We start from the raw sequence: 12,646 nt of genomic DNA, 5'->3' as shown, positions 1-12,646 counted from the left end.
GCGACATGCTCACTTTCTCATAACTCCGCGCCCAGCATTCCTAGGACTTCTCAGCAGTTTTGGGATTCTGGTCCCAGGCGACATGTTCACTTTCTCATAACTCCGCGCCCAGCTTTGACCATCTCCTGCTCCTTTTCACTGTTCTCTCAGCAGATCAGTACCCCCTGATTTGTCTCTGCATGGACTACATATCACTTTTGATGCAGTGTATTTCTCATGCATTTCTCTTGAAAATGTTGGCTTTTTCTGTATCCGGATGCTAATACAGACCCACCTTTTCTGTGGGTTTACATTTCGCATTGCAGGATGAGAAGTCATAAGGGGATGCAGACCTCAGATGGTGCTAAACACCCAGCTGTACGGAGCTACTGAACAGTCCCACGAATGCTGGGAAGTGTAGTTTTAGAGTTTTGTTTGCTGCTGCTACAAGAAAAGTAATAGAAATTGTAGCACCACTCGCATCTGTTACTAATGGGATCAGAGGTCCTTTATCCTAATCAAGTAATAGGAATTCTTATTGTATATAAAAGTTAGGCTTCACAATTCACTTCTCCCTAATTCTTTGCTCCCCACCTCAAGGACTTTGTAATTATTTTGCTCGCCCTTATTTCCTCTCTCCACCCCTTGCATTTTGCCTGCTCTCCCACCTTTTGCTTACTGCATGGTTTCTTGCCTCCAATTCCTTGTGTGCTCCCTAATTCTTTTGCTCCATCCTTCCTTTTCACTACTTGTTTTCTGTTCATTCACCACCTGTTCGGCCACAATGTTTCTCCTTCGCAATAGGTGCGATGGTAAGTCAGAATAAGGAAATGGACAACAAGGCATTTTGAATAACAAGGCTCTTTATTTGAACACCAAAATAACCTGTCACTATGTTTTCTTTGCCCTGTGCGTAAGAAAAGGAGTCAAAAGTGTGCTTGTCAGGATGATCTACAAATAAACCTCAGTCCGTCGTCCAGGAACCTAACGTAACCTGATCTCTGTCCATACCACGTACAACGAAAAAGGTCTCAACTTAAATTAAGTTGCAATTAGGGCCTCTTGTCCAAATGATGGAACGGTGGCTGGCTTCTGGCCACACGGTTATGTCTCCAGTTCAGAAAGAAGGGGTATCTTGCCCTGTTGCACAGTCCAAGAGTAAGGCACCAAAATGTCGCTTCCACCACCCTCTTGTAGGGGTACGTAACAGTCTCTGTTCAGTCTTTTTATCAAACCCTTGAGAACAGTTTTTCATAATTCTCCTTAGCAAATACTTAATCTCAGTTCCGGGTCACCTTCAATACTTGAGGGACCCTCTGTACTTCCCAAGTCCACAACCCACAACTGTATTTTATGGTGTTTACGCCACTCAGCTACTTTCTGTTCTGTTCCCCTCCTTGGGGGGGGGGGTCTGTGGTCTCACACAACACCTGGTTGTGTGGTTTACCTCAGCCCATCCTGGGCCCCGGCTCCTTTACCCCCACTTTGGGGTTGTAGCTCTCTCTCCCCACCTAGGGGTCTTGCTGCTTCCACCCTGTCTTGGGCTCTGGTTGCTTGTTTCGTGGCTTTCACCCTGCCTTGGGGTTTTGTTTCTTTCACTCTGCCCTGGGATTTTCCAGCTCTCACCCCATCTTGGTTTTTTGTTACTCTTACCCGACCTTGCGGTTTTCCAGCTCTCACCCCACCTTGGGATTTGCTTGCTCTCACCCCGCCTTGCCTCTGTGGTTCCTTGGAGCCACTGCATACCTTTTATCTCCTTATGGTGCTCCTCGTGAGGACAGTGAAGTTTGGTGTTGTTGCCTCTGTTTCTTTGTCATCTCCTGGGTTCTTCCACACATGCCGGAATTTGCACCTCTCAGTTGCGGGCTTCGGGCTGCGCTACGTCGGTGCCCACTTCTCGGCTCACTTGTCATTGTGAAATTTGGGCTTCACGCTAACGTTTTATTTGGGCCTTCCCGGCTCCTCCTCTGGCAGGACTGTGTACGTTCCGTGGTCTCAGTCTTGGTCGTACGGCCATGCATGACACACGCTCTTCTCTATCTGCAACACCTCCAAGGAGGTCTCCCTCATGAGGCTATTTGGGCTTCCCTCCTCTCCCTTTGGTCTCCTGCTGATTGGATCTTTATCTTCCATGCAACGAGGGGGTGGCCTATCAGCCATTCTTTTCTCTGTACTGTGGAAGGTGTATGAGTATTATCAGAAACCATAATGGCCATTGAAAATGGAAGTGGTAAGCCCTTGTACAATTCAATTCCTATACAACCAATAAAAATGTTAAATTCCTGAGGCAAGGGAGTATAACCTATATCCCTATTTAGGGATTGCCTGTCCCCAAAGGGGGGACTTGCCCTTTCCTCAAGTGGGTGTTAAGCTTAGCTGACTCACCTCCCTAGTCACAAAGGGGATGACTCCCCCTTGGGGAGGGCGGATGAATTCCCTTGATTCATCAAAGTGCCCTTTAATTTTGTGTACCAATTGCTCCTGACGCTTCATGGATTTCTGTCTTCAACAACCCTCATGCATTGTTTGATATTCTTCCCACCTTCTATGTGCTCAGATGTTTCTATGCCCTCATCCCTGGGTTCCTTCTGCCCCCCAATTTATCTGTATGCTTCCTCCAACCAAGTGATCCTTGATTCTCTGTACGCTCCCAACTCTCACTGGCTCCCTGTATTCCAGACCCCTACCGCTTGCGTTCTTCTAGATTTCCACCACTCACTTGTCCTCCCGACTCTTCACTTCACCTACACTCTACCATTGGTAACACCCTGATCTTCCCCCATGATCCTCCTAATGTCCTGTCCCTCCACCCCTGACGTGGCTTGGAGAAGGTTTAACAGAGTAGGGACCTTGAGTACGATAACAATTCTAAATACCTAGGGTTATGCACAGACTAACAATAGGAGCTCACCATTTACTCCTGAATAAAAACTATTTTAAGCAGCAACAATTTATAAGAATAGCAACAGGCTTCAATTTGACATCATAAAAGCAGAAGCCAAACCTAACAAACATGACTTTTGTTGATGTGGTTAAATATTTTCCGGCAGTACTGCCACCTTTTATTGTCCGGGTATTAAAAAAATTGAGAAAATACTTTTTCTCTTCGCAGTCCGACCTGCCCATAAGTGGGCTAAAAAAGTCTTCAGAGATCTATTTGTTTGCACCTTGTTCGAATACCGCCGAGGCTAGCTCAGTCTTTCATTCTTTTAAGCTTGATAACATTTGTACCATTGGGCTCGGCAAAAATACTCTCTATTCTTTAAGTGAATAGGTAAAATCCAGTTTGTTGTATCAGTTGCAAAAAGGCTTGATAATCTAACCCAAATATACAGTTTCCTACTTTTTCTTCTACTTCTTGCAGATTTACCTAATTTTAATAGAAAAAGAAGACATTACTTTGCATTATTTAAAAATAAGCTCTTATCTAGGTTTTCGTTGTAATGCTTTGCATAGTTTACATGTTCTCGCCAGTTAGATTGTGGTCATGCACCTGTTCTCGGCTTGCAAAACTGAATCAGTTGTCCAGTTTTTAGAATTGAAAAGGGTTTTAACTTTGGTCTCTGGATTTTATTCCTCTCTCCCTTGCAGTGTTTTGATGTTGGCCACAGCTCACAGATTACTGGTGTCCGGCATTCTCCGGGAGCTTTGTACACCACCTCCACAGACAAGACCATCAAGGTGACATGGCAAGGGTGTTTTTGGAGATGGGAGAGGGGGAGGGTTTCGGACAAACCGTATTGGTTTTGAAATCCATCAATAGGGCAAGTGAGAAGTTATTTTGCAAATTAGAAACACTGAACTCTCATTCACCTCTGAGTCCTTGGGAGAAATTAGGTTTAAATTGGCTCATGGTGAAAAGGGAGACCACCCCATTTCTAAATAGGCGAATATGAATCTTCATGGCGGGATCTAAGAGGGGGAGTGTTTACGTGAGATTTTTACTGGTAATTTCGGGGGTATCCGTTTCAGATATAGATTTAGTCCATGATCAGATGAATTGTCATTTCTACCCATTTCTAAATCCCTGTGTGTGAGCCTGATTTAGTATGGCTTCAAAATGTATTAAAATGTCTTTACACTCCTTTCAGACCCTTTGCAAGCATTGTATTTGCCTTTAGTGGTCCAAAGAACTCTTTGAAATGAGTGCCCTAGGAACATGGTTTGTTGATGGGCATTGTGAAGTGATTCGGCCGTGGACACACAGTGAGATGAACTTGTGGTATATGGGAAGACACTCTTAAAATCCTGGGCCATGTGGATAGTGTGTCGTGTTAGGGGACACCTGGAAAGACAGTTTGAACCAGTTAATACACTTGCATAGACAATTCAGAGGCAATTGGGGCACATTTAAGACAGTGTGAAGATATTAATGTACATACACAGTGTGATGAGATTGTGGTACATGGAAAGACAGCATGAGCCATTTAGCATTTAGCGCCCTGATGCCCCAGAGCCCGGCACGCTATATAAATAAATAAACAAATACAAACAAATGAGGAGCTTCGACAAGCGCATTCAAACCTCTGCTTTGAAGAGGCACTAATGTCTGGGCGAATGGGGCGGTGCAAATCTTTATGGGCTTGTAGTTGAAATTCTGCTTGTTAAAATCCTACTATAAACTAAGTTCTAAGTAAAAATTAATATATTGATACTCTGGTCATGTGTATGTTTTCCAAACTACCCTTCAGCCCAGACACACCAGCACCTGAGCCGCACCAGAAGCACTGCTTTAAGGAAGGTGCGCAACTTAGTCACTGCACTGTTCAAGTCACAGGCAAGAGCATATTCAATGAATCCTGCAATAGAGAGACTTGAACCATGTTTCACGTGACATAAGGCCAGCAGAATTCCATACACAAAGTACTTACCTGGATTTTCCTTCATTTTTACCAATCCCTCTGCCTTTACCTGTCATCTCCTCAACTGTTAGGACTGTGAGAAACCAAAGGGTGTCTCACCTGCTGGTCCCCAGGGAATCTCTCTCTCAGGTGGCTATGGCACAGACATCACCTTGGATCCAGACCCTGGGGGTGGACCAGTGCGGGAGGATCACCTGTGTGAGGGGTCTTCCGGAATGGGAGTGAGGCAACTGATGGCGAGACACGCTACTCCTCCCTTTCTCCGGCATTGGATCTTTCATGGATTCACATGCTTTGAATATTCCCCGCTGACAGGCTGGGAATCCTCAGTAACGTTTTATTATAGCTTATAATAGTTTTTAAGCTCACTTTAGTAGCCCATCTATGTCCTTTTGGGTGTATTGTGCTTCAGCCAATGGGACGTCGAGTAACAAGCCCCACGCAGGAGGCCATCTTCAGATTCTGACCGCACATCGTGCTGAGGCATCCTGAAGGCCTTCTCTCCTGGAGAAGAAAGTCAAGAACCCACAAAAACTCGCAAAATGTCTTCACACCTTTACAAATACATCATCTAGATGGATAAGTGCTTCTTATTTTCTCTTAATATGGAGGAAAAACGGAAAGCTCTGTTTAAGGCATGCCAGTCATGTGGTATTAATAATGTTTATGAGGGTAACATTCTGAATGCATATACTGCTCTACCCTAATCACATTCAGGAGGATTGTGAGATCTATGCTACCTTTAGCACCAAAACCCTCAAGGATATGAAGAGAAGACTGGCCCTTCATCTCAAAGTAGGCAGATACCCGCCTTCAGAGGCAGAATCCTCTAGAAGCGAGGTTGAAGGCAAATCAGATAGGCCAAAAGCCTATAAAAGGTCTACATCAGAGGAGAGAATGACAACTTCCTCTTCATCTGTGACCCACAAAAACGAAAAAAGGAGAAAAAAACCGCAAATAACAGTCCATCCATCGACCACATCCACAACTTGATGTTACTTTTGTAAGGATTGGTGTCTGTCGAGAGGTGTTCCATTTCAAAGTTTGCCATGGTTCCGTAGGCTTTTGTGTATCTTGGGTGGCCCCCTCACCCCCAACCAAACACTATGCCCTATGTCCCTCACCCCCAACCAAACACTATGCCCCATGCCCATGTCCCCCACACCCAACCAAACACTATGCCCCATGGCTCTCACCCCCAACCAAACACTATGCCCCATGCCCACGTCCCCCACACCCAACCAAACACTATGCCCCATGGCTCTCACCCCCAACCAAACACTATGCCCCATGGCCCCCTCACCCCCAACCAAACACTATGCCCCATGGCTCCGACCCCCAACCAAACAATATGCCCCATGTCCCTCACCCCCAACCAAACACTATGCCCCATGCTCATGTCCCCCACCCCCAACCAACCACTATGTCCCATGGCTCCCACCCCCAACCAAACACTAAGCCCCATGGCCCCCTCACCCCCAACCAAACACTATGCCCCATGCCCATGTCCCCCACTCCCAACCAAACACTATGCCCCATGGCTCCCACCCCCAACCAAACACTATGCCCCATGGCCCCCTCACTCCCAACCAAACACTATGCCCCATGCCCATGTCCCCCACCCCCAACCAAACACTATGCCCCATGGCTCCCACCCCCAACCAAACACTATGCCCCATGGCCCCCTCACCCCCAACCAAACACTATGCCCCATGGCCCCCTCAACCCCAACCAAACACTATGTCCCATGGCTCCCACCCCCAACCAAACACTATTCCCCATGTCCCTCACCCTCAACCAAACACTATGCCCCATGCCCATGGCTCCCACCCCCAACCAAACACTATGCCCCATGACTCCCACCCCCAACCAAACACTATGCCCCATGGCCCCCTCACCCCCAACCAAACACTATGCCCCATGCCCATGTCCCCCACTCCCAACCAAACACAATGCCCCATGGCTCCCACCCCCAACCAAACACTATGCCCCGTGGCCATCTCACCCCCACCCAAATACTATGCCCCATGGCCCCCTCACCCCCAACCAAACACTATGCCCCATGCCCATGTCCCCCACCCCCAACCAAACACTATGCCCCATGGCTCCCACCCCCAACCAAACACTATGCCCCATGGCCCCCTCTCCCCAAACCAAACACTATGCCCCATGGCCCCCTCACCCCCAACCAAACAATATGCCCCATGCCCATGTCCCCCACCCCCAACCAAACACTATGCCCCATGGCTCCCACCCCCAACCAAACACTATGCCCCATGGCCCCCTCACCCCCAACCAAACACTATGCCCCATGGCCCCCTCACCCCCAACCAAACACTATGCCCCATGCCCTTGTTCCCCACCCCCAACCAAACACTATGCCCCATGGCTCCCACCCCCAACCAAACACTATGCCCCATGCCCCTCACCCTCAACCAAACACTATGCCCCATGCCCATGGCTCCCACCCCCAACCAAACACTATGCCCCATGGCCCCCTCACCCCCACCCAAATACTATGCCCCATGACCCCCTCACCCCCAACCAAACACTATGCCCCATGCCCATGTCCCCCACCCCAACCAAACACTATGCCCCATGTCCCCCTCACCCCCACCCAAATACTATGCCCCATGGCCCCCTCAACCCCAACCAAACACTATGTCCCATGGCTCCCACCCCCAACCAAACACTATGCCCCATGTCCCTCACCCTCAACCAAACACTATGCCCCATGCCCATGGCTCCCACCCCCAACCAAACACTATGCCCCATGACTCCCACCCCCAACCAAACACTATGCCCCATGGCCCCCTCACCCCCAACCAAACACTATGCCCCATGGCTCCCACCCCCAACCAAACACTATGCCCCATGGCCCCCTCACCCCCAACCAAACACTATGCCCCATGGCCCCCTCACCCCCAACCAAACACTATGCCCCATGCCCATGTCCCCCACCCCCAACCAAACACTATGCCCCATGGCTCCCACCCCCAACCAAACACTATGCCCCATGGCCCCCTCACCCACAACCAAACACTATGCGCCATGGCCCCCTCACCCCCAACCAAACACTATGCCCCATGCCCATGTCCCCCACTCCCAACCAAACACTATGCCCCATGGCTTCCACCCCCAACCAAACACTATGCCCCATGTCCCTCACCCTGAACCAAACACTATGCCCCATGCCCATGGCTCCCACCCCCAACCAAACACTATGCCCCATGGCTCCCACCCCCAACCAAACACTATGCCCCATGGCCCCCTCACCCCCAACCAAACACTATGCCCCATGGCCCCCTCAACCCCAACCAAACACTATGTCCCATGTCCCTCACCCTCAACCAAACACTATGCCCCATGCCCATGGCTCCCACCCCCAACCAAACACTATGCCCCATGACTCCCACCCCCAACCAAACACTATGCCCCATGGCCCCCTCACCCCCAACCAAACACTATGCCCCATGCCCATGTCCCCCACTCCCAACCAAACACTATGCCCCATGGCTCCCACCCCCAACCAAACACTATGCCCCGTGGCCCTCTCACCCCCACCCAAATACTATGCCCCCCTCACCCCCAACCAAACACTATGCCCCATGCCCATGTCCCCCACCCCCAACCACACACTATGCCCCATGGCTCCCACCCCCAACCAAACACTATGCCCCATGGCCCCCTCTCCCCAAACCAAACACTATGCCCCATGGCCCCCTCACCCCCAACCAAACAATATGCCCCATGCCCATGTCCCCCACCCCCAACCAAACACTATGCCCCATGGCTCCCACCCCCAACCAAACACTATGCCCCATGGCCCCCTCACCCCCAACCAAACACTATGCCCCATGGCCCCCTCACCCCCAACCAAACACTATGCCCCATGGCCCCCTCACCCCCAACCAAACACTATGCCCCATGGCCCCCTCACCCCCAACCAAACACTATGCCCCATGGCTCCCACCCCCAACCAAACACTATGCCCCATGGCCCCCTCACCCACAACCAAACACTATGCCCCATGGCCCCCTCACCCCCAACCAAACACTATGCCCCATGGCCCCCTCACCCACAACCAAACACTATGCCCCATGGCCCCCTCACCCCCAACCAAACACTATGCCCCATGCCCATGTCCCCCACTCCCAACCAAACACTATGCCCCATGGCTCCCACCCCCAACCAAACACGATGCCCCATGTCCCTCACCCTCAACCAAACACTATGCCCCATGCCCATGGCTCCCACCCCCAACCAAACACTATGCCCCATGGCTCCCACCCCCAACCAAACACTATGCCCCATGGCCCCCTCACCCCCACCCAAATACTATGCCCCATGGCCCCCTCACCCCCAACCAAACACTATGCCCCATGCCCATGTCCCCCACCCCCAACCAAACACTATGCCCCATGGCTCCCACCCCCAACCAAACACTATGCCCCATGTCCCTCACCCTCAACCAAACACTATGCCCCATGCCCATGGCTCCCACCCCCAACCAAACACTATGCCCCATGGCCCCCTCACCCCCACCCAAATACTATGCCCCATGGCCCCCTCACCCCCAACCAAACACTATGCCCCATGCCCATGTCCCCCACCCCAACCAAACACTATGCCCCATGGCCCCCTCACCCCTACCCAAATACTATGCCCCATGGCCCCCTCAACCCCAACCAAACACTATGTCCCATGGCTCCCACCCCCAACCAAACACTATGCCCCATGTCCCTCACCCTCAACCAAACACTATGCCCCATGCCCATGGCTCCCACCCCCAACCAAACACTATGCCCCATGACTCCCACCCCCAACCAAACACTATGCCCCTTGGCCCCCTCACCCCCAACCAAACACTATGCCCCATGCCCATGTCCCCCACTCCCAACCAAACACTATGCCCCATGGCTCCCACCCCCAACCAAACACTATGCCCCATGGCCCTCTCACCCCCACCCAAATACTATGCCCCATGGCCCCCTCACCCCCAACCAAACACTATGCCCCATGCCCCCCACCCCCAACCAAACACTATGCCCCATGGCTCCCACCCCCAACCAAACACTATGCCCCATGGCCCCCTCACCCCAAACCAACCACTATGCCCCATGGCCCCCTCACCCCCAACCAAACAATATGCCCCATGCCCATGGCTCCCACCCCCAACCAAACACTATGCCCCATGGCTCCCACCCCCAACCAAACACTATGCCCCATGGCCCCCTCACCCCCAACCAAACACTATGCCCCATGGCCCCCTCACCCCCAACCAAACACTATGCCCCATGCCCATGTCCCCCACCCCCAACCAAACACTATGCCCCATGGCTCCCACCCCCAACCAAACACTATGCCCCATGGCCCCCTCACCCACAACCAAACACTATGCCCCATGCCCCCCTCACCCCCAACCAAACACTATGCCCCATGCCCATGTCCCCCACTCCCAACCAAACACTATGCCCCATGGCTTCCACCCCCAACCAAACACTATGCCCCATGTCCCTCACCCTCAACCAAACACTATGCCCCATGCCCATGGCTCCCACCCCCAACCAAACACTATGCCCCATGGCTCCCACCCCCAACCAAACACTATGCCCCATGGCCCCCTCACACCCACCCAAATACTATGCCCCATGGCCCCATCACCCCCAACCAAACGCTATGCCCCATGCCCATGTCCCCCACCCCAACCAAACACTATGCCCCATGGCTCCCACCCCCAACCAAACACTATGCCCCATGTCCCTCACCCTCAACCAAACACTATGCCCCATGCCCATGGCTCCCACCCCCAACCAAACACTATGCCCCATGGCCCCCTCACCCCCACCCAAATACTATGCCCCATGGCCCCCTCACCCCCAACCAAACACTATGCCCCATGCCCATGTCCCCCACCCCCAACCAAACACTATGCCCCATGGCTCCCACCCCCAACCAAACACTATGCCACATGGCCCCCTCACCCCCAAACCAAACACTATGCCCCATGGCCCCCTCATCCCAAACCAAACACTATGCCCCATGGCCCCCTCACCCCCAACCAAAAACTATGCCCCATGTCCCTCACCCCCAACCAAACACTATGCCCCATGCCCATGTCCCCCACCCCCAACCAAACACTATGCCCCATGGCCCCCTCAACCCCAACCAAACACTATGCCCCATGTCCCTCACCCCCAACCAAACACTATGCCCCATGGCACCCACCCCCAACCACACACTATGCCCCATGTCCCTCACCCCCAACCAAACACTATGCCTCAAACACACTCTCAAGCATGCACCCATACAGACCCGAACCAACCCCACTCAGCACACACACTCTCAAGCATGCACCCATTCAGACCCGAATCCCCCACCCCCAACTCAGCACACACTCTCAAGCATGCACCCATACAGACCCGAACCCCCCACCCCAAACTCAGCACACACTATCAAGCATGCACCCATACAGACCCAAAGCCCCCACTCCCAACTCAGCACACATACTCTCAAGCATGCACCCATACAGACCCGAACCCCCCCAACCCCCAACTCAGCACACACTCTCTCAAGCATGCACCCATACAGACCCGAACCCCCCACCCCCAACTCAGCACACACACTCTCAAGCATGCACCCATACAGACCCGAACCCCCCACCCCCCAACTCAGCACACACTCTCAAGCATGCACCCATACAGACCCGAACCCCCCACCCCCAACTCAGCGCACACACACTCTCAAGCATGAACCCATACAGACCCGAACCCCCCACCCCCCAACTCAGCACACACCCTCTCAATCATGCGCCCATACAGACCCAAACCCCCCACCCCCCAACTCAGCACACACACTCTCAAGCATGCACTCATACAGACCCAAACCCCCCCACACCCAACTCGGCACACACACTCTCAAGCATGCACCCATACAGACGAATCCCCCCCCCAACTCAGCACACACACACTCTCAAGCATGCACCCATACAGACCCAAAAACCCCACCCCCCAACACAGCACACACCCTCTCAATCATGCGCCCATACAGACCCAAACCCCCACCCCCCAACTCAGCACACACATTCTCAAGCATGCACCCATACAGACCCAAACCCCCACCCCCCCATCTCAACATACACAACACAAACACTCAAAAACAAACATTCATACACATCCGACACCCCCCACCCCCCCATCTCAACATACTCAACACAAACACTCAAAAACAAACATTCATGCACATCCGACACCCCGCACACCCCCATCTCAATATGCACTACACATACAATCAAAAACAAACATTCATACACTTCCGACACCCCCCCACAACCCCATCTCAACATACACAACACAAACATACAGCAGAACAGACCCGACACACAAACGCAAACAAACAGACCACTTACCAGACGTGCTGGAAGGCAGGTAAGCTGGAACGCTGGCAAGGTGAGTGGTACTACGGCTGGCGTGGCCAGCAAGGCTGAAATGCCTTCCGGCATCAAGCCTTACTGGCCACGCCAGCCGTAGTGCTGGCTCTCCAATGGTGCAGCACACATGCACTACGTGGCTCGTAGGAGCGACGTGGTGCGTGTGTGCTGAGCCAATGACGGCCAGTGTTTTGTCCGGCCCAGAAGACAACAAAGACTTTCCTAATGGAGAGCGGCCGATGCTGCTTGCGGGCCGCTCTCCATTAGGAATGTGTTTGTGCCTCGCGGGCCGGACAAAACAGCATGGAGGGCTGCAACTGTCCCGCGGGCCCTATGTTGTGCACCCATGCCATAGAGAATGAACACACATTAGAAT

The 12,646-nt window shown here is 52.4% G+C and overlaps 1 protein-coding gene across 4 annotated transcripts in view; it reads left to right on the top strand.

The window, feature by feature from the left end:
* Positions 1-12,646, top strand: part of FBXW9 (F-box and WD repeat domain containing 9) — a 503,699-nt gene that overhangs the window by 419,635 nt on the left and 71,418 nt on the right. For all 4 annotated transcript variants that reach the window (XM_069604110.1, XM_069604111.1, XM_069604113.1 and 1 more), the window contains one exon: positions 3,571-3,660. In XM_069604110.1, coding sequence (XP_069460211.1) covers positions 3,571-3,660 — 90 coding nt within the window. The remainder of the gene's footprint in view (positions 1-3,570; positions 3,661-12,646) is intronic.

This window comes from Ambystoma mexicanum, chromosome 3q, assembly GCF_040938575.1.
Source record: "Ambystoma mexicanum isolate Mex_15411 chromosome 3q, UKY_AmexF1_1, whole genome shotgun sequence".
NCBI classification, from domain to species: domain Eukaryota; kingdom Metazoa; phylum Chordata; class Amphibia; order Caudata; family Ambystomatidae; genus Ambystoma; species Ambystoma mexicanum.
The sequence above is the reverse complement of the archived record's forward strand: the minus strand, read 5'-3'. Positions and strand labels throughout refer to the sequence as shown.